At 45.2% G+C, this 23,503-nt stretch overlaps 1 protein-coding gene across 3 annotated transcripts in view; it reads left to right on the forward strand.

Moving 5' to 3' along the window:
• LOC135914466 (hemicentin-1-like) overlaps window positions 1-20,277 on the forward strand; it is a 60,592-nt gene extending 40,315 nt beyond the window's left edge. For all 3 annotated transcript variants that reach the window (XM_065447331.2, XM_065447333.2, XM_065447332.2), the window contains exons 3-9: window positions 10,790-10,900; window positions 12,134-12,340; window positions 13,525-13,992; window positions 14,455-14,748; window positions 15,515-15,841; window positions 16,652-16,972; window positions 19,989-20,277. In XM_065447331.2, coding sequence (XP_065303403.2) covers window positions 10,790-10,900; window positions 12,134-12,340; window positions 13,525-13,992; window positions 14,455-14,748; window positions 15,515-15,841; window positions 16,652-16,972; window positions 19,989-20,227 — 1,967 coding nt within the window. In that variant the 3' untranslated portion in view covers window positions 20,228-20,277. The remainder of the gene's footprint in view (window positions 1-10,789; window positions 10,901-12,133; window positions 12,341-13,524; window positions 13,993-14,454; window positions 14,749-15,514; window positions 15,842-16,651; window positions 16,973-19,988) is intronic.
• Window positions 20,278-23,503: the final 3,226 nt, after the last annotated feature.

Raw genomic sequence — 23,503 nt, forward strand, 5'->3', positions numbered from 1 at the left:
CCTTGGGGTGTATTTATAGAGTCCTCGGGGTGTATTTTATATTCCGTTTAATTAGTTATAATTAATTAAGATTACTCGTGGAAGATTGTTAATATTCACTTCCGGGTCAAGTGCGTTTCATTACGTTGCAAATGGTTTTCAGGAACAACCAATCCAATTTTTTGTGACAACGTACATGCTGCGGCGGGATTTTTTTCGGCGTTTTCAACGAAAGCCCGGAAATATGAAATAAAGCCACGTCGCCATGTTCATGCGCTCATGCGTAATGGGACACGCCGGGGTGCAGGGCTTCCAATGTATTTTGACCAACTGAGGTCCTTTAACGTGTGCTTAAGGCTCGACACACGAGCGTTCGTATGTTGTTTTGGTAAATATAGCTGCTTTGATGTGCAGACCGTGGTTTTGCAAATATAACCCCATAAATAAATTTTTTCTTATGCTTTGAGCATTACAGGGTTGGCCCTGTCCCAGTCGCCTCAATAAACAACTGCATGCGCTGAGTGCGCAAAATTCGGGGCGCCTTCCTAATAAGTGCCTTCCTATGCTCGAGGCATTTCAGAGACGGAGCCCACAACAGCGGTTGGGCCAGTCGGCTTATTAAGTGCCCGTCACCGTAAGGACGGCCACGAGTGCTACAGCTTCCTTTATTACAGCAACTTACCAGCTCTCGCGAGATCGCGCAGCTGCGGCGTATCGGCGGCATCTCTCGTCGGATCCCGAAGCCACGGGTTTTGCATACGCGGACTGGCCCTGTCATGTGTTATTGCTACGGAAACCCTATCTGGACAACACCTAGCGTGGACATGCAAGGCATTTCCATATTGATCTTGGAGCTCTCGCCGAACGCTAGTTCTCGGCTCGTCTCGTTCTTATTGATCGCTTCGCCAGCAGCAGCACATAGTTAGCTCCAGCAGCAGCTGTTGCAGGCGTATTCTTGAGCGCAAGCTGCGTACTGTGATGTCCGGGATAAAGGGTGACATTGACGTCAATTAATGAAGAGTTTAGGCATGTAATGCTTTTAGCTCCCCTTGTCGGCGACCTTCAAGTGACCGTACGACAACAGCCTAAGCCGTTATCCGGGCAAGTTGCGAGGACAAGGCGAGGTCATTTGGGCAACCAGTCAAAATTTAAGAAACTGTGGTCTCTCGCCCCCAAGCCTTCGGGCGGGACCGCATTACATACTCTAGTTACTGCCCAAACAAGTTACGAGAGATATTACTTCCGAGTTCTTCCCTAATGTTTGTTCACAATCTCACTCAAGCTGTAACTTCTAGTACGCTGAAGTCTTATTTCTCATTTTCAATAGCGACCTTGAAAAGACAGATACAGGGCATCATATACTTCTTTGTAATCGTTTGTCTCTTATACAGAGTTGCCTGCCTGTGCCCTTTTTAACGCCAGTGGTCCGTGAGTTCTGCGACGTGGGTTTTGCGTTGCCTCAAGAGATGGCGCCACGCAGCCAGGCGCTTCTATCTGCCCCGGTGACTTAGCGGTTATAGTATGGCGCTGCTGGGTACGAGGTCGAGGGGTCAAATTCCGGCCGCGGCAGCCGCATTTCGATGGATGCCAAATGCAAATAAAAAAACACACCCCTGTCCCGTGCATTCGGGGCACGTTAAAGATCCCCTGGTGGTCAAACCAATCCGGAGTCCCCCCACTACGGCGTGGTTCATCATCAAATCGTGGTTTTGGTCCGTAAAATCCCCAGAGTTCATTTCATTCTTCTAACTGGGCAGTGCGCTCTGTCTTCCTAGCGTCTTTCGCTGCCTGTCATGTCGCCTTCAGCCGGTTTTCTTGTTCTAGCTGGGCAGCGTCCATATGGACCAGTGCAGAGTATAGCGTGGTGTGGTGTGATGCGGTGGAGGGCGGTGTGGTGTGGTGGAGCGTGCCGTTACGAACATGCAGCACAATGCCTTTTAATATTGTTGGTACTATCATCTCCAACGAATCTGCTTTGCCGGTTGCCATTTCACTCTTACATCTACTCTCGATTACCGAAGAGCCAGCAATTTTTTCGAAGGTTAACTCTGACGTTTTCGGGAACTGAAACATATTTTCTCACCTAACTACGATGAAAAGTGTTGTGCGATTGCGCATTTCGGAAAACTACAGACGACAGCATGATCTATTGTTAGACAGAGCCATATTACCATATTTTTAGATGAACTACAGCTCAATGTTAACAGAAAGGCATCGGCAATAATTTATTTTCGTTTTAGATCTACCTAAAACGTCATATAAAGGAAAATTTTTATACGGATCATTTTTTCTGCGAAGTTGACATTTCCAACGTCTCTTGGTTTGAAGAGCATTCCCTTTAAGCGTAGACTGCACTGCGCAAAGAACAGAAAGGTAACGTGGAATGAAGGGCAATGCTTCCCTCCCCAGTGATTTCTTGTTATGGCCACGAATCATCTAGATTACCAATCGTACACGTACGCTCATAAATCTTTTTTTTTGTCGCAAGTTCCTGTTTCATACTTGTTTTACTTGCTTTATTCGTTTCCCACGCAAACAGCGCATAGAAAACGGATTTGTGAAACTTTGCAGCATGCAACTTTTGGCCTAGAACCTAGTGCTATGGGTTCATTTTTCTTTTTCAGGGTGTCTACCAGCCATACACGTGGGAAATTCAGGTATTTTGAGTAATCTGGAAATACTCGGGGAATTTTCGCTCCTGTCAGGAAAAATTAGCTGTTATTTCATTGAAAGGGAACAAAAGTCGCGCTGATGCTTGTTCGAATAAGAGAGGAATCGTAACGAATCGTCTTTGACGCCATGTCGCCGCCTGGAGGGGTTACCAGTCTACAGTCAACGACACATTTTCTGGGTGCCCTATTTTCGAAACAAGCCCGATAATTCGGATGGGTTTGCGGCACCACCACGTACCCCATAGAGTAGATGTATAAGAACGTCTGAAATTTCGGGCGCAAATAGCCTTCGCCTCCCGATTTCTTGGATTTTTTGCCGTGACCGCAGGTCCGAAACGGCAATAATCAAAGCCGCCACCACCGCCATTTTTAATATCTCGCCGCCTCGAACTGGCGCTCTCGCACGCAGATCCGCTGACAGCCGTAGCCACCACCGCTGCGACGCTAAGCCCAGATGCTTCGACGTTTGCTATTAAGCGTCTTGCCTTTCGGGGCCGTGTTTTTCATTGAAAGAATTCGACGCGGTCAGCAATGGCACCAACTTTGCTTTTGTAATCCTCGCGATTGGCTTCGAAGCTCGAAAAGTAGAACGCGTTGCATAATGCCGGGTTCCGAAAGTCAGCTTCGCCTTGGTACAGCAGTTTTACGCAGGGAAGCATACGCGAAGTATTGCGGTGACATTTGACAAGCGTGGGATGGGGCAATTGTCAGTATGTATTCCTTAATTATACACGTGCGCACCCGCCATCTCTTGTCACTATACGAACACCAATATGTCTAATAAGTGTACTGACGCCTTCAGAGCTTTTGGTGGGGACATGCCTGTGGCGATTTCAGCCCTTAAGGCCAGTAAAAGACATGCATTCATTTTCTCGGACTTTATCGTTTCCACTTCGATGAAAAGTGGTTCAGTGCTCTTTTAAAGGAGTGAAACGCAACACTGAGGTGTTGTGCGCGGCCTGAGAGTATGTAAGGACAGTTTAGCTTGACTTTCTAGCTGCTGAGAGAGAATATCACTTGCGGCAAAGTTCAGGCCTCATACCAATGAACTTGCTATGAGTTGATAGAAATAGATCATGTTCGAAAATATTTACTTCTGTATGCATCTCTTTATTTGTATATGAAAATGTTCGACTCGATTGGCAATGGGCTTTCCCTTTTTCCGAAGATATTTAATATGCTGGGCATTTTACTACATCCTCCCTTCTGTTTTCTTTTTGAATAAGATAAATACTACACCTTCACTACGACTACTACTACTTACTACACATTCAAACTAGGTTGTCGTTTTCGTATTATTTTTAACATGCTTACTAGAGAGTGACAGCATTAGCCGACATGGTGTCAACCCGTCTTGACATAAAACAAAGTTCTGTGTCACTCAGGGAATTTTTCAAAGGCATTCAGCGAAAACCTGGAAAACTCAAGGAATTTGGAGAAAGAGGGAGAGAGAACAAGGAGAAATGTCAACTTGGTAGACGCCCTGCTTTTTGCCGATGGCCACTTTGAATCATTTGGGCACTATTATTGGTTTATCGCTAACGCGCACGGCAGGCTTTCTGTGTTCGAAACGTCATGAACACTGCCCCCTGCTCCATGACGGGAAGGCGTGTTTAATTCATTGCACGTGAGACGCGAAAGGTGTTATAGTGTTATTGCACTAACATAATCGTGGTCGCCCATAGTGTTTTACAGCGAGCATGGTGCAAAGCTGCGCTCTATCTCGATCTGCCTATCTAGAACAGCACAGTGGAAGCGTTGAATATATGACCACAATATCGCATACATGACGTCACGTCTGCATGAACATTAGGCATCGCTTTGGAATGTTACGGTGATGTTGGGGGGGGGGGTATGAAAACTGAACCACCGTGAGATTAGATTCGACACGCAAGTCCCGCTGCTATCCTTGTCATTTGCGTGTAATCTTTCTGCTTCTTCACCGTCCATACACAGTGAAATTATTGAGTAGCACGATAGTTCCCGTAGGCGGGCCTCTCATCTTTATGCATGCGCAGCACTTGCTCTGTGCACGAATTGTTGATCATGTTGATCCTTAAGAATTCCCTGTTAGGTATGTTTCGTGATATTTCTTAAGCCTAAAGTGTTGTCTTCGTCATGATAGTTCTGCGCATGCGCAGTGTACTTCCGTTCCTTCTTTCCACTCCCACTTCCCTTCCCCCTTCAGGGGATAAAAGCTATCGCATGCCCCGAAATAAACGTCTATGTTCGAGCCGTCTGTGCCTCGTAACTCTTCGGGCCGCGTGCCGTGGCTATGCTACATAAAGCGTACATAAAGGTTACCGCTATTAACCAAGAGCATATTACCCAGGGGTTATAAAAGCTGGTGAGCAATCCCCTAGATGATTACTCGAAGGAAATACCCAATTGCATGCCGTCGTCATCGACTGACACGATGTCGAAAACAACGTTGACTCTGGTTTGTCAGTTTGCAGATTCTGTAGGCTTTGGAGGTAAGTGGGAATGAGTTCAGGTTTATTTTCTGCCAGTGTCCGACCAAGCAACGTGTCCCACCTGCCTGGGTTTTCCGGCAACGGTAGATGCTGGAAATCTGCTTTACCTGCGCCCTGAATTGTGTTCGAAAAGGCTGGAGATGCTCTGAAAGGCCGGATTGAAGCAATACTTGCCGAACAACCTTAGTGACAGCAATGTGTTTAGAGATATTGCTGCAGTTGTTGCGTGATGCGGCGCTGCATGCCCTTATACACACACACACACACACACACACACACACACACACACACACACACATATATATATATATATATATATATGTATGTATGTATGTATATATGTACGTATATATGTATGTATGTATGTATATATGTATGTATGTATATATGTATGTATGTATATATGTATATATGTATATATGTATGTATGTATATATGTATGTATGTATATATGTATATATATATGTATATATATATTGTTCCCTTCTCACAGTATACTTTCGGGCAAGTACTCTGAAAACAAAACTAAAACAAAAAACGACCTCTTCTACACGACGACCAGATAATGCCGCTTTTCGGTCCAAACGAACATTATCGTAAGCCGAAATAATACATTGCAACCACTTCTGTCTAGCATTCATGATTTACAATAGATAAGATCAGTTAACTGATGCTTCGAATCTGCGTCATTCCGGCTAATTGCGGCTACGCGCGGCGTTCAAATTCCGGAGCCATAACCCCCGCCCTGGCCAAGTCGTAAAAGCAAGAAAACGATAACCAACCCCGCACCTCCCTTCGGTTACGGTTCACAGCGCGTAGCGTTCCACTTCCGCACAACGCAAGAACCGTTTATTGCCGGATTTTGAGTTCCAAGGCGAGCTTTCAAATGGCGTTCCGAACGAACGGATTTCATGCCGTTGCGCGAGAACAAGTTAATATGTCGCGTGTATACTAAGTCGCGAACTTTATTTTCTAACGTTTGCGGCGTTGGCTTAAAGGTCTGGTCGCAGCTTTAATGTTAACCATCAGGGCGGAGCAGTGTTTGCGCTGGTATGCTTTATGGGGCAGTCGGGACGAATGTGGTCAGCAAAGCCATGCTGAAACTATCGACGTGTGCACAGTCCTGGTGACAGAATCAGAATATAGTTGCTCCTATCGATATTGGGAATACAAGGAAAACATGTGCTCAAAGAAGAAATGTCCCGAAGTTCTAAACTGAATTTAGATTTCCTGCGCATGATAAAAAAAGAAGAAATCAAGTGATGCGTAAAACTTGTAAATATGGAGTGATATTAATTATTGTCAGCAAATGAAATTCTGTAGACAAGTGATCACATTGCAACGCATAGTCGAGTATCAATGAATCTTTGCAATAATAAATTATAAGGAAGATCATTAAGCCTAAAATTTTAATTGCAGAAATACGTCGAAGTCCAAAGAAGACAAAAAAAAAAGCAACGACGTATCTCACATATTGTACACATAAATAAGGTTAACATTATTTCAGAGTAGCTATGTAAAAATTTACTTTTATTTTATGTGTGTGCTTCATTCAGTAATGAGATAATCGCAGTGTGTCCCATATAGTGACAACATCCAAGAACGTGCCAACTGGTTGCTGTATAGTTGGTCCACATCTACATGAAATGAATGCAGTGTCTGCAAATCCTGCAAGGAGAACTGTTGAATGATAAAACTGCGAGAAGTACGGCAAAAGGTCTTTTATACAGAAAGCTGTTTATGTATTTCACCTTGATTTCGTGGCAAATCTACATGGGCGCATCTTCGGCAGTGGTGCTACAACGCGAATAACGTCGACAACTGCCAAGTTGACTCTGAGCAGAAAAATAATTTGCGCTGAGGAACAATATAAACATTTCTTTACGTATAGATATTTATAGTAGAGAACACACAGGGGATCGAATCCCGGCCATGGCGGCAGCATTTCGATGGGGGTGGAGTGCGAAAACACCCGTGTGCTTAGATTTACGTGTACGTTAATGAACCCCAGGTGGTCGAAATTTCCGGAGTCCCGCACTACGGCGTGCCTCATAATCAGAAAGGGGATTTCGCACGTAAAACCCCATAATTTTTTAGTAAAGAACACAAAAAAAACCATAACAGACAGTGGCGGTACTGTAATGATTATTTCCTGTAAGCTCCCGACTGAATTGCGTTTTGGAGAAAAACAAATACACTATAAGAAAGTCAGTTCGGTGCATATATTCTCACACTTTCAAACAATGGTCAGTCTGCTGAAAAATGCAGTCTGGTTTCTTCGTGTAATTAAGTCTAGACATTTCTGTCTTCTCATCTAAGATGCACACGGGGCACAGTCTCCGGTGTGCAGCTCTTTCCAAAATTATAAGGACTATCATAACACTCCAGGAGGAGGATTTAGCTCTGGACGAACACCGATTTATTTACTGAAACACATTGAAAAGGCAGATATACTGCTTCCGGGTTTGTTCCTTTGTCACTGCTTGCTGCTAACATTGCTTTCGTCGCGGTCGTTGTGATATAGTCCGGCGTTGCCAGCGAGCCTGACAGCGGGTGGCGAAGGCAGACTCGTTACGCGGGCGACGCTTTGGGATTGCCGAAATTTTGCCCCCTTTATAGTTGGGCGCGTTGAACGCGACTCGAAGAAGCTCGGTGCTGAGCTGTTCCCGCAGCGCATGCGCACAAGTACACGGCAACGTGAGCGTTTCTGTTTGGCGAAGGTGCAAACTCGGCGCAATCTCTTCAACGCGCTCGGAACGTGGGCCAGCATGCGACCCGCGAGCCAAGATAGCGCGTGAGGTGCTCTGGTGCGAGATAGGACGCGCACCATTCCCGCGCTCGCCGCACCAAACAGAGCAGAATGCCACCATGCACGCTATGTATAATTGAGCTGGCTGTGCGACGACGCTACACTTTAGAGCATCCGCTTTGCGCCGGCCGAGTGTGGCACCATACACTCTTAAGCAAAATTACACCCTTTGGGTCGTATCTCTGCCACACAACAATGATCGTCATCTGCCCTGCTTGCATTTCCTTTCTTGAAAACGCCGCGCTCGCTACTTTCCTGTCGGGAATGCTCTGTCACATTGATAACGCGCGTGCCGTTCGTTACTGGGAAGTACCAGGATCGCCGCGTTAAAGAAAGGAAGTGCAGGCAAGACAGATGACGATTATCGTTGTGTGGCAAAAGGGTGTAATTTTGCTTACTCTTAAGCAAAACTACACCCTTTCGGTCGTATCTTGCCGCACAACAATAGTCGTCATCTGTCTTGACCGCAATTTCCTTTCTTTAACGCGGCGAGCCCGGTACTTCCAAGTCCAGAACGACATGCGCGTTATCAACATTACAGAGCATTCTCGACAGAAAAGTAGCGAGCGCAGCGTTTTCAAGAAAGGAAACGCAAGCAGGGCAGATGACGATTATCGTTGTGTGGCAAACGTACACCCCAAAGGGTGTATATTTGTTTAACAGTGTACGCCGTGCGCGGCGCGCGCCCGCACTATGGCGCACTATGGCGCACTATATATGCGCCCTAAATGCATATTGCTACGTTACAATCTGAACCCTTTCGCTATATTGCTTCATAGACGTCAAAAGTGTTTCAATTGTGTGCCACGTTATACTCTGTGCGCGTATCACTATCGCATTTATTTTGTGGGATTGTTTATCGCAGCTAGCCGAGTCAGCAAGTAGTGCAGTTAACTTAAGTCGGTCCTCACCGATTAGTATGTCTCTTTTTTTTTTTTTGGCAATGAGCTTACCGCAACGACTATTCCTCCGACCATAACAGCTATAAACATACGCCCTTGTTTACGGCCGCCTGGCCTCAGTCGACGGTCAATAAATGCACATCGCAGCAAATATTATTTGCCGTGTTTTTTACTGATGCCGCGGTAAGTAAGCGTATATGCCGGTCGATGTCGTTCTTCGTTCTTCTTTTCTTTTGCAGATTATAGTATTGGAGAAATAAGCAATGCAAATACTATAACCAGTCTACTTGTGCCTATTTGGAAGGGAGTAACATCGACACAGACTGGCCTCTAAACAATATTTTACGGCAGGCACTCGCTACGCATTGTAACGTAGTTGTAATCGTAACGGAAATCTGTAGCAGGAATAGCTTTGGCCATTTGGGGGTGCATTTTATGCTTGCGCATAAAATAAGCAGGGGTTGGAGAGCTTCCATGGTGATAATGATCAGAAAGAGACACGGACGAGCCCATAATGATCCATAAACGACCATAATACCAGGCATCAGTGCGTGTAATGTTTCTTACGCTCTTCGTGTCCTGCCTGCAACTCCCTGACAAAATGGCGGTATTTCTCGGGTTGATGTCATGGTTATATTGACTTCATGATTTTATTATTGTCCGCACGGAATCGCAGAAGCCGCAGATAAACAAGAAAAAAATCTTGATGGAGAGTTGCGTTCAACATTAAGAATGTATTGTAACGAAGTGCTTGTGACTTCCGGTACTTTATTTAGGGACGTCAGGGCGTAAGTGAAATGTGCCAAGGTAAAAGCGGCGATGATTTGTATGTGCAATGGTACTGACGTAACACGCCTCGAAGTTGCACCGCGGGACGCTGCCGGAGCGGCTGCAGGAGCAAGATGAAGTCTGCAGAGCATGGCTTTCGAGCAAACAAATATAACAGGAAACATTAACTTCGATTTATGTGATTACCAGTAGTAGAACAACGACATTCCTTGACCAGTCATTGTTCATCAGTTTAAGTTTTCATTTTCCGGTGAACCAATGCCTAGTATTGATTTCTATAAATTGCACTTGTGTTTTTCCCAGTGCATTTTTTTTTCATTCCATCTTCAGCATATTATTAAAGCTTATATCTGTCTCTGTCCTGCTCATTACGCTTATTGTGTTCAAACTTACTGCTTGTATAAGTATCGCATTACCAACCCTTATGCATCGTAAGCTAGAAGGGCCGTTTAGGTGGTGTGAATGAGGCCGTGGTGGAGTTGAGGTACAGCGTTTGCACAGACACCTGAAAATATTCGGCATGCTTCTTGTGCACTATTTCTGGGATATTAACTATGCACAGCCCTATAAAATCAATGGAAATGGTGTGTAAGTGCCGTCTCTGAAAAATGCAAAAGTCGAAGTTATGACTATGAATATCGCAAGGTTTTCGCAAGGAATATCGCACACCAGCTGGCCATCAATTATTGCTTCCTTAGCCACGGCCAAATTATTGTACGATCATGAACAGTTCCGCAGTTCGAACAGATTTTTCAATTTATTCACCCATTATTCCGATACCACGTTTAACTTCAAGTTTGTCATTTCGAGGAAAAACAATTCACCGACGATTACGACACTGCTTAATGCGAAATTTGAGCGCAGCTCTATACGTGTTTTCATTTCGCTATACATGTGCGGGCGCAAGCAAAGTGTCTCGTGCGGCACGTCGAAACGAAGCGAAGTGGGGCGTGACTGACTCGCTAATCAATCAGGAAGCCTTCTTGGTGTTCATTCAGTTTGGGGTGGTTCACTTCGCACTAACCGTTCAGTGTCTACCTGAATAACCTGTCCCTTTTGGTGGATACTCACGCATTCCCAAAGGAGCCTCGCTCATAAAAAGGAAAGTCTCATTCTGTTATTATTTCAGTTATAATGTTCTTCTTTTTTTTTGCTTTCTCCCAGTTCCCCAAGAACCGCCAGTCCTGGCGGACTCAAGAGGCGTCATTTCAAACTCAATGGCGGGACCATACGGGGAGGGCGACATCGTACGCCTGACGTGTGCTGTGCCAGCTAGTAAGTGCTATCTCTCTGACTTTACCTCTCAAAGCTTAAGCGACGCTTACTTTACCAGAGGGTCATGGAAGAATTCCACGCTTATCAGCACTAGAAGTGCAGTGAGACGTCGCTCAGGTAATTCCATAAAATCGCCTTTGTTCAGAATGTGACCCAATTTTCATTTTCATAAAAGCAATGCCTTAGTCGAACCGGTACGCTGCTTCAACATTTTGAGGATAAACGCTATGCCTTCTATGAGATATTACGCAAGTTTCTGAGTTACTATCCTTTCAAGGCAAAGACTTCCGACCTCACATTTATCATTACTACGAAGAATTCGAAGGCTTAATGAGCTAATCCCATCCAAATCTCTATAGAATTCCTTCAGCAAATTTCTTCAATTATTTACAGGTTCCAAAAGAAGTAAAGGTTAACGCACGCAACGAGTGCAATCGTGCGCAAATTGCAATATCTTTTAGTACTTTCACATTGCACCTTACATGCCGCTGATTTCAACTGAACGTGATCTGTTTCCTCTGAAGTATAACATTTCAGGATAAAAAATAACCTAACAATAAACATAACAACTCGCGTGAACAGAAGCCGCCGAAGTAAACTAGCTTGCAATTCTACGCAATGTCGTTCTTCAAGGTGACAATACACGGAAATATTTTTATTCGTGGATTACACATTTCTGTATATGTATATTGAAACATTAGAGACGAAAACGATAAAATTACCATTATCGGAGCGTTAGTCGGAGGTAAACGGAAGCTAGCAACGTGGCGGGACCTTACTCAGGAGATGCAGCACTTTGTGACTTTGTCTGCATAACTGCTGAATCTACCCACCGTGGTTGCTCAGTGGCTACGGTGTTAGGCTGCTGAGCACAAGGTCGTGGGATCGAATCCCGGCCACGGCCGCCGCATTTCGATGAGGGCGAAATGCGAGAACACTCGTGTACTTAGATTTAGGTGCACGTTAAATAACTCCAGGTGGTCGAAATTTCCGGAGTCCTCCACTTACGGCGCGCCTCACAATCAGAAAATGGTTTTGGCACGTAAAACCCCATAATTCAAACTCTTGAATCTCTTCGTAAGCTTATTTTGCTACATTTGTTCACATCTCTAGTGAAGCAAGTCCGAAGAGCTCAGCGCTTGGAAAATACATTTCACGTCCACTCAGCTTCACAGACGTACGAGTGATCTGCGCGGTTCGACGTGTATTGTAGGCTTGCGACTGTTTTCACAGCCGACCACAAGGTGACCCTGGCTTGGCAACGCGACGGTGTACCACTGGACTCGCCACTCGGTACCGTGTCAACACCTGGAGGACGAAGGATGACTGTGCTGACTCTGGGCCCCCTGCGCCGAGAGCACTTGTTGGCGAACATCAGCTGCCTGGCAACGAGCGACGTCTCAATGCCCGCCGAGAGTTGGGCGCTCTTGGACATGTATCGTAAGTACGTGTGAATGCCGAAAGCCATTCGTGTGATGCGCACATTTCAGCCGCTTTCTAGATATTTAGCTTCGTGGAAGTGTAGCATATTACTCACACTGAGATAATTGATAATTTCAAGATTTTTATGTAGGACTTGTTCGTTAAGATAATGATCGTGCAACATGTTTTTATTTATTTATTTATTTATTTATTTATTTGACATTTTCATCGCTTCTCTGTTATGTGTGTTCGTCCCCCATGTTTACCAGGTACTCCGTCATTGCAGCGTTACAAGATTTGTAGCATACACCCTTCATATATTTATTTTTTGTTTTTGCCTTTGTAACGTGCTCACGTAACAATTGGCTCATTGCGACGTGAGAATATATACTTGCATGTATTTCGCACAAAATATATTAGAAGCACAATGCATTAAACAGGCAGGCTTGAGCACCGCCAGGAATCAGTCTTTCTGTGTTGCTGTCAGGGTAAATTACTTTTCCCACTTGCTTATTATGATAGAACAGCGTTGTATTTCCATAAGTTCCACCGCTGTCCTCTTGAGTGGTTGAATTAACAGTGAGCATCAGTGCGCTGTTTCATCGTAACTTACGCGAGAAAGGCAAACGCTCACTAAAGGGATAGGCCAGACAAAGACCTAGCCTATCGTTGTAAAAATTGGCGTTTTATGCTCCAGTTTAAAAGTACTGCACGAAAGTAGGACCAAGTCGGGGTAGATGGTTCGTGCCAAACATGCTAAGAACTCAAATGTCAGGCAAATAACACGTTCCACTGCTTCTTCGTGTATCTGTTCCATGATAGGGCAGAATTATTTTTTAAATATCATTTCAGTGATTTGTGTTTAGCACCACTAAGACTAAAACCATCAAAGGAGGCAGTGCCACTATCACATGTCCCTTGCTGAAGAATTTTATAAGGTTTGTTACCGCCCTCCTTTCTTTAGTTCTGTTACTTGTCTTGTTCGACGCGTTCACTTACAATGTTCAATTAATTTACAAAACACGACACACCCAACTTTCCCTGCTTAGCCCTTGTAGTGCCTCCTTCAACATTACCTCAATTTCTTGCATAGCACTGACTCACTGTTAATTCCACTATGAAACTGTTAACAAACGAACGACAGACGTCGTGATGTCTCACAAACGGTGCCTATATTCGTACTCTTGCATCGGTCTTTTCAGTGTCTCCTACAAAGGTTGCTTTGTGGAGCTGGCCTTACGACGAGAGAATGGCCTCCGGTTGGTTCATGGTAGCTCCGGCTATGGCTACGACTACCTCTTCAAGCAGACCTTCGTCTCCGTTATCGACTAGGCCCGTTGACGCAGCCGATTCCAACGGCCTGGAAGCATCTGTTCCATTATCTACGAGGAATTCGCAAGAGAATTTGATACCCGATTTCTACGCACCGCGTAGTTTCGAGTGCGCGGTGACCGGGAGCCGTCCACATGCCAACGTCACGTGGCTCCTGGACGGTAGCCCATTGGGCGAGCACCTCAGCACCACTCGCATTGACGGCAACGTAACGACAAGCGTGCTTCTCCTGCCACCTCTAAAGCACGCAGGAAAGCTGCTCGAGTGTCGTGCTACCAACGATCGTCTGCAGCACGGCCGCGCCATCTTAAGTCGCTACTTGGCCGTTAATATATCCGGTGAGCGACCCGTCAGATTTCGAATTGGACTAAAACAGCGTTACTCAATGCCAGAAATGTGTGCCATTTCTTTCGAGCATCTTTTCTTCTGTTGCATTCTGCCACGGGCATGTCTGTAATCAAGTACTTATTTGTACATTCTGAAAATTCAGTACATTTTCTGTGTCATTCCCACAGAAGTTCACGGATACATTATAAATTCCGCATCATTTCCTTACAAACTGTTCTGAAAACACAATTTTGTGACGTGTATTTTTTTTTTTCTGACGGAACGGAGTAGTAGTTCTAGTTCATTGCGGACTGCTGTGTGCAAGTCTTTTGTTTCCTGCAAGTCCTTTAAAAATTATGAGCCACGGCAACCTGTTGTGCTTTCTTTTTTCGTTCTTTCAGTATGATGATTGTTTCATTCTTTCAACGTTGATGGGTAACATAGTAGGTTCAACATTGAACATACTAACGCAGATAAACCCGAAGTCAACCTCAAGCTAGGAGCCGGGCTCAACGCCAGCCATATTACTGAGGGCACCGACGTCTACATGGAGTGTTCTGTCCTGGCAGCGTCTAAAGTCGGCGAAGTCACCTGGCGTCACCAAGGGCGTGAACTAGAATCTGCTCCGGCTGAGGGCATGCTGATAACTTCGAGGTATCTCGTCATCCGGCGCGTGACTCCGAGTCACGCTGGAAGCTACACGTGCAGAATCTCCAAAACAGGGGAGGAGTACGTCGAAAGCGCACCGTTTCATCTACGTCTCCAATGTAAGCACTCGCATGGTGAATGAAGATGTTTGTGCATCGCTCGCATTTCAACATGGTTTCGTGGTTCCGCGTGTCAGCTGCTTAAGAGTAAACCATTTGGACAAGAGAGAGAGAGCGTATGGAAAAGAAACAAGAAATCTAGCATGCTAGATTGTATGTGTGCTTAGACGTGCAGATGGAGATTGTGCGTTCTATTCAACGTGAATTTTGCGGCGAACGGCCTTTCTACCCGTCCAGAATACATTGTTTTTAATAGTGCGTTATATGCATGGCATTGAACTGCTCAGCTCTAGTTTGTGTGTTCGATTCCATAGCGCAGGGGCCATATGACGTTACGAAAGCAGCGCAACAGCGAACGGAGGACGGAAAGAACAAACACGAGCGATGTGTTTTTCATTCGTGCCTTCAATCCTTCGTCCACTATCGCGCTGTTTTTAAAATGAGTTGCCGACTAGCCAGGTCACACACATGCCTACACATCGGTGGGCGCAGAATACAAAAACGTTCGCCTGCTTATACTTCGGTGCATGTTAAAGAACCGCGGGTTGTCAAAATTAATCCAGATACTTCAACTGTGGAGGAGTGTCTCATAACCTGTGTGCTGCTTTGAGTCTTTAAGCCGCACAGTTGGCTTGGATTGGTTATTATAAGAGTATTCAAGAGATGTGGAGAGAGGGCATTCATTAGTCATATGGTTAAGCACGGAAGCCTGGTGTTAGAAACAACGGTACTTTAATTGTTGAGCAACTTCTTTTCGCAATTTCAGACTCGCCGAGATGTGATCCAGATGCAGAGCAGACGATACAATTGGAAAGGAACGCGACCGTCAACCTTACCTGCAACGTTCGAGCGAACCCGCGTGATGGCCTGCGCTATTTTTGGCTCATCGAAAACGCCAGTGAAGTTGCGAAGCCCGTGAAGCAAGAGCTGCCGACAGCAGACAAAAAACACGTACCGATTCCGCAAGCGACGAAATCAAATCGCCTGGAAATCATCGCCAACGCTTCGATATTCAACGCCGCCCTCGCATGCTGGTCCGAAAACTCCGTAGGGATACAGAGAAGGCGATGCCGCTTCAAGTTCGTGCCTCTAGGTATATATGCATTTTTTTAAGTAATTGAATACATTGTCAGACTACTCTCGACGTATAACTTCAACAGTGGCATCATTCCAAAATATATGCAGAAGCGTAACGTTTGCGATTGATTTTATTGGTTCAGTATGATTCTGCGTCGGCACACCTTTTCTTGAGAATAACGTTGTGAGGGTGGAATGAAAAATAAACAAAAAATAGCAAATCAGAACACATAAAAGAAAAACAGATGCACGTTAAGAACTTTACGCAGTCAAAGTAAATTCAGGCAACACACTACGATGTCTTTCACAGGTCGCTATGCCATTTTGGTTGGTAAAACTCATTAGTTATCAGAAATGCGCCACTATCGTATGTATTCTTATAATATTTTACAAAGTAATTTCTGAAGCGAAGGGATGACAGTGAGGAACAAGTACACGCCACTTTCTTTCATCTGTGCGTGTGAGTGTGAGCCAGACAGACCTCGACGAACCCATTATCACGCCCATAACAAGCGGCGCAAGGTAAACAAAACGCAAATTAACAGTGCGCCAAAAAAAAATGGGCAATAAAACCTTTCTCTACTGTACTGTGCTCGAGCGTGCTTGCATGCATGAGCGTGTCAGACCTTGAAAAGCCCCGTATTACGCCCACGACACTTGGGCACAAGTTGTAAGAAGTGTACATATGGCCTGTTAAGTAGCCGGTATCACAACAGACAGCGCGACAAACAAACTCGGATAACATCATTTTCATCTGAATTCGTAGTCAGGTTAGTGAGATCTGAGCAAGATTTACTAAGTCGGCCCCAAACCGTCGTGCTTGCAGGCGAAGCTTCGTCGTCCGGCCTCATGTGCGTCGTGGGTAATTACACGGACACGTCATTTTCACTGGTCTGCTCTGCGCCTATTGGAGAGAACCAGACGACGTCAAGGCAGTACCGGCGAGTTTTGGTGGAGGTGTTTGACTCCGAGAAGAGGAACCACTCCGAACGAAGCTTCTGGAGCGCCGATTGGAGCGCTCCAATGTTCGTCACCGGACTGCGCCCTTCTACGGATTACTTGGTCGTGGTTCGAATGACTCCCGAGTCCAGCTTCCGGACTTACGTCCGCACTCTTAGTCCGGCCCAGACGCTGAAGGAAATAGAAGGTGAGATGTTTTAACGGTCATCTTGCTAGCTCGCCTTAATGTCTTGGTGCGCAGTTGACATCCCTCTCCCCTAACCCCCTTCTAGTTGTCAGTGATCATTTAAGGACACGCTGCGCGTACTACATGGCAAACTAGAAAGTATACCGCAATAAAATCTACACAGCCATCCACGCGTGACGGCATTTCGTGAAATCAGTCAGCAGTTCAATGCTACCGAAATCACCGGTCAACTACAAAGAGAACAGACGAACCAAATGCTTCGGCAATCCGGACCTTCGTTTTGTAACTAAAGATTTGAATGAATATTTGAAGGAAAATGAAATTAAATTTCTTCAGCAGCAGAACACTGCGAAGAAATTTGAAACTGGGTCAACTGTTTTGTGAAAATTATAGCGATGATCGCAGAAGACGGGACAAGAAAGAAAACCAGTTGCTAGAAGCATACACGTGGCGTTTGCCAGATTTTGCTTCAATTGAATATTGCCAGCCTACGCTTTCTCAACTGGCTTTCAAGCCATGAAATGAACGGCGCGCAATTTTTCGCTTGCTTATCTTACTTTGGCGTAACAGCAAGAAAAGTTTCTTAGGGGCTGCAGTTCGGGAGTTATCATAGCCTTCACGTCTCGAATGCTAAAGTGTGCTACGACTATACAGAAACAAATGTTTGTGCTGCAAACGTTTTTACTGTACTTGTTGGGAACATCCACAACGTAACTTGTAATTTTCGCAGAATCTTTGACTATGTATGTAGTGTGCAAAATTTCTAAGGATATATATTTTAAAAGTCCTAGAAACATATAGCATCGACCTTTTTTTTTCGAATTGTTATTCCTTTTTAAACAACGGTGTCTCTGCTTGGCTCGTGTGAAAAAAAAATGTCCCCAAATTCGTACACAAAAAGAAATCGTTCGGCACTCTTTATCACTCTTTATTAAAAGTATACGGGATACGATGCTTGAGACCGCCTGTCGGACTCGAAGCTGTTTAAGGGAGTTATGGCATGCCATAACTTCTAACACTTGGAAACAGAAAAAAAATATACTCTCGTTCTCAATCTCCAGTGGTGTCGGGTGCCAGGAGCGCCATGGTAATCGCGCCGCACAGGAGAATAACATACGCGGGACCGCCCTGTACACCTTTGGTACACCTTTGAGAAAGAGTGGACGTGACTATGCACCTGCGATTGCGTGGCCGTTATCTGATTCGGTGGGCCATGACATAATCATGATATGAACCAAATGAAAATATCACTATTTGTCATGGCCTAACAGATAAGTTGTTCTTATTCAACATGGTTAACCTTGTTGAATAAAAACGAGTATTTTTCACTAATAATTATTAGTTAAAAATACTCGGTTTTTTTTGGACTACGTAGAATTCTTAACAATTGCCTGTGGCAGATAGCGTGATTGCAGTCCTTGAGCTAAACATTACTTGCACGATAAATCGAAATGCACAATCGACTGATTAGCCAAAGCCTACTAATTAACTGCTTTATTCATTACTTCACGGCACATATTGCAATTTACGAATTGTGACTGGTGAGCTTGCAAAGCCTAAGCACTTATTGAACGAATTCTGAAGCCTCGCATGGATTTTGAGATACGCATCTTGAAGCTTTCGGTAAAAATCCACTATTGTTTCATTTACTTTCTTTAACAAAACACTTATCTTTCTTTTGCTTTGAACCACAAGACTAACTAAATGCCGACGCATTTCGTCTCAGACTTTGAGAATAAACATCTTGAAACTGGTTCTTTCCTGGAAATCGGTTCCAAGCAGATAGGCCTTGCGAACTCACTGGTTGGAATTCGTAACTTGCAGTATGTGCCACTAAGTAATAATCTTAAAAACTTATTAGTATGTTTTTTTAATTAGTTAACTATGAATTTTGATTTCTCGTGAGACCAATGCCCACTTTTCTGTGTAATCCAGCTCAATGACTAGAATTATGTCATGAGCCACAGGTGATTTTTAAGTGTTGCACGGTCTAAAATAAGAAGTCTATTATATCTTCTTGATACACGGTAAACATGAGGTTAATGTGTAGCTTTTCTAAGCTAAGTGTTGGTTAGAACTATAGTTCGTAAACCAGGTTAACCGATGAAAGAGCAAGGAAGAAAGAAAAGACAAAGAAAATTTACCGAACGAGCGCTGTGCTGTCGTTTTCTTTGTCTGACTTGCTCGCGCTCTTATTCTGTCACCTAGGTAAGCTCTTAAGCTTACGTCCATCATGTCTCTTCGGGTATGACAGGCCTATTTTCTCCTAAATTTGCATGCTAACACTTCATCTGAGGAAGACGGTAACTGAGGGAGCATACAGTATGGTAACCTATCCGCGCTTTCACCCGAAGATGTTCTATTTTTTGCGAACTTATTCATCGGAACAAACGACTCAAATGACGTTGCACCTTGGTGCGCTGATTTCATTGAAGGAGATTTTTTATGGGTGCGATGGACGAGGCTGGTTGGTACACGTTCCTACAGTCTCGCGCTCTTTATGGCATACTGGTATTCAGACAAGAAATTGGGAGTTGGTATTGCCGTACACGTCATACATGCATATATAGCGATAAGGGAAGGATTTGGTGCAGATTAACATTAGGCTAAAACGGGAAAAAAAGAAGGAACAAAAAAGTTATACGAACACGTGGCAACAACAAAAAAGAACGGCTGGAGGTCAACAGAGCAGCCTTGTCCTTGCTTTGATGCTTGCATAAGTCCGAACCTTTTCTTAATTTTGTTCTGTCCTGTTCTTGGCCTAAATTTCTGGTCTTCCTTCTTTCGTAACCTCAAATAATGGTTAAGTGGTCTCGCCATATATATACATTCACGACGAAAACGGGAATGAAACAGTTTGTAGTCTGTGATTTTTTCCATTAATAGTTTAATAAATAGCTCGAGACCGCGTAAATCAATTTCATTTGAATAGCTGCCAGATTAGCCCACGTGTTACCTCATAATTATTCTGCTAAGTTTCAAGCATGTGCTTACAAATTTGGCAACGCCTTTGCAGACACGAAGAGGACTGCGCAGCATGACCAATGGAGTCCAGCACTGCAAATCGTGCTGATCACCTGCGCACTGGCTTCAGTGTCGGTGGCATTCCTCGGGATCTGTATTGTGCACGCCTACAAGAAACGGTGGAAGTCGCGACGAGCGGCACGCCAAGGCAGTGCTCCATTGCCAGGGAACGTGGATTCAAATTACATTCGTGACCAGACGTCGTACACCACCACAGCCGAACATTGCTGACAATAATGGTAGGGAACTTGGTAAAAAAAATTTCAATTCTGGAATTTTAGGCGCCAAAACCACGATCTAATTATGAGGCACACCGCAGTGAGGTGCTCCAGATTAACTTGGACCACCTAGGGTTTAACGTACGCTTAAATCTAAGTACACGGGTGTCTTCGCATTTCCCCTCCATCGAAATGCGGCCGTCGTGGCAGGGAATTGATTCCGCGACCTGGTTGTGTTGTGCTCCTTAAGCACAACACCAAAGCCACTAAATAACCACGGCGGGTAAGGAACTTGGCAAATCAGGGTTCAGATGCACAATATATAGCTCAAAAGCCAGAACTGCCCAATATATAATGTGGTTCACTTCGATAGCAGGAGAAAGTGCCACCCATTGCTTTGATTTTGGCTCAAGAGATCCATTGTCTCAAAAAACAGAGGCCCTGTAATGTCACGCGCATAGGTCATCGAAATAAACAGAGTTGGCCCAGACTCACTCATAAAATATTTTATCTTAAGGTTAAATCTGACTTAGACTCGCCGAAATCAGACTCAGCTGGCGTCGCTCGCAGTTAGATTCACCAGAAGTCCGACTCATCAGGCTTACTCAGACTCAAACTCGCCAAAAGTTGACTTAGATGAACAAATTCAGACACACTCACTAGACATTTAACTCATCAGGCTCACTCGGACTCCGGCTCTCCCAAATCAGACCTAGCGAGGCTCGCTCTTACTTGCTCACCAAAAGCAGACTCACTCTGACACGCTCACACTCAGACTCACCGATAGATGAGAATCTGAGTGAATCCGAGTTCGTCGTCTGTGATACGGCCACGCATGTTACATGTGGTATTTATGGTAATGGCTCGCAGAGAAGCACAAGGGGGGAAAACAATTTCACCAGTCCGAAGCAAATAGCAGACGCAGGCATCCAAAGCACGTCTGCGATCCGCAGGCTTTACGTCACATAGAATGACTTTGAACCACAGTGTCAAGGTGTCTGCACAAGCACCGATAAGCTCCAGCCGTGGTCACTACCAGCGTGTGTACGGACATTGTAATAAAGACGTCAAGGGCCAATCAACCAGTTCTGCACCTGTCTTCCTTGCGCTGCGTTGCGAACAGGTTGATCTCAGCGACATGTAATTGGCTACGATGCTTGAGACGAGTTCCAGCCGCCTTTGGCTACTTCTTGCACTCCGTACCCAGCGGAGATGCCGGAACACCAATTCAAACCGAGCCAAACGAAGACTGACGAATGATTGGCCTAGCTATGAGCACAGCCAACAAGTGCGCATGGTAAGTTTCCGACTTCCACTTCGCGGTCAAGGTGACGTCAGGTTAGCAAATCGGCTGTTTATGAAGTTCGCACTTATTGGCGCTCCCACCAATGCATCCTAACGGGACTGGCTTTGGTGCATAACTTCGCCGGAGACTCCCTGGAGAGCCACCACGCCTGGTTATATATCGGTGGTCAAATCGCTGTCACGTTAAATTGGGGAAATCTTGATAAACATTGGATAGCCGCCTCATTACAACTTTCACTCACCCCCAGTGTACCGCTTCGTTTAACTCCTTACTTTTCTCTTTCTCTGTTTCTCTTATTAATAATATGTAGTTCAACACCTAGGCTTGCTGACATACAGCACATAGCTTATATGGAATTTACGTTTAGAGTACACTTGTCGGAAAACCGCTGTTCGGTTTCTTTCACTGCTTTCCACACAAAAGAAAAAAACACAAGCAACTAAATTGTCGTCATTTGTGTAGAACTTCACTTTTGGGAACTGCAATAAGTTTGCAGTATCTGTGTTTGTATCTGACCTGTATCAGGTCAACTTAAACAGCTGGGCATGTCCCAGCTTTAAATGAACCTCTTTGATGGGAATGTGGATTACTGGGTGTGTGTCATTCGCCATGTGCCCCTCTTCAATGAACCTGTTTGACGCCATCTTGGGTCACTGGATAGGTGTGACTGGGAATGTGCCGCAACTCAGTCAACAAGAGTCCGAGGACACCTAAGCACTTTTTTTTAATGCGAGAGTAAATGCCTCAGGGCAGACAGGAGTATGGGACGGGGGTGAATAAGGATGATTAAATGAATGAAAAAAAGATTTGCTGATCTAATGTAGTCCAAGAGGGATCGATAATGTGGTCCCTGCGTCCAAACAGTGTAATCGCTCGGATTATGCGGCGAGAGTCCCGCTGCTGCGAGGTGCCGGAGCCTCGTCGGTTTCAGTGCAGGGCAAACCCACAGCAGGTGGTGGATGTGGGCTTCAGCATTTCGCGAATTGTAGAGTGGACATTACGGGCGAGGATATAGCGGGTGAAAGTGCGGCGACTTCCTAGTCACGGCAGGAGTGAGGGCAGCCCCGACCCGGATCCTCCGAAGCGGAACCTCCTCTGCACGGGTAAAACCGCGGGGGAGGTTTACCGCACACGGAGGTATGAGAGCACGTGTGCGGCACTGGAGGTGCTCCTTTCTTGTTGAAAGGAGGGCGGCATCATCTATATGAAAGAGTTGAGGCAGTGACGATGGAGAGGTCGCTAGACGGGTCGCAGAATCCGCACGGCTTTGGAAGCTTAGAAGGTCGCGTGGGATCCACTCTACAGATATACAGAGAGCCGCGTCGCTGGAGGGCATCACTGCGGATGACGATGCGGGCCGTAGGGACCATGGGAAAGGCGGCTATTAGTTGTGGATGCGAATACATTAAGACGAAGCTTTAGCTCGGGTTCTCCTATCTAAATACATGTAAAAGAACTCATTTCCTTCGGCAACCACTGCACCAAATTGGGCGAGGTTTGTTGCATTTCAAAGAAAAACTTAAAATGTAGTTGCTGTTTGTTTCGAATTATTCATTTACGTCATCAACCTTTTGCTAAAAAATGGCAAAAGTCGAAAATTTTCAAAAAACGATACTATCAAGTTTACAACTCTGTAACTCAGCAACGACAAATGACGAAAATTCCTAAACGGAAATCCCGCTTCCAACAGTCACTTGTAATTTAACTTTCTCTCTCAAATGCAACACATTACGTTAAAATCGGTCCAGGGGTTATCTCAGAAAAGCGTTTTTGCGTTTTACATGTATTTGAATGGGCCGCGTCGCAGTTGGGCCCCCGAGCTAAAGCTTCCTCTTAATGCCCAATTCAACCCCGCTGAGCGGTGCCTCAAGTTTTGGCTGCGAGTGATGTAGCCATGCGTGCTGCCCGGGCCAGCACGCAGCAGCAGCAGCAGCAGCAGCAGCAGCAGCAGCCTGCAGTGCCAACGCTGCATGCCACCGACCT

This window comes from Dermacentor albipictus, chromosome 6 (assembly GCF_038994185.2).
Source record: "Dermacentor albipictus isolate Rhodes 1998 colony chromosome 6, USDA_Dalb.pri_finalv2, whole genome shotgun sequence".
NCBI classification, from domain to species: domain Eukaryota; kingdom Metazoa; phylum Arthropoda; class Arachnida; order Ixodida; family Ixodidae; genus Dermacentor; species Dermacentor albipictus.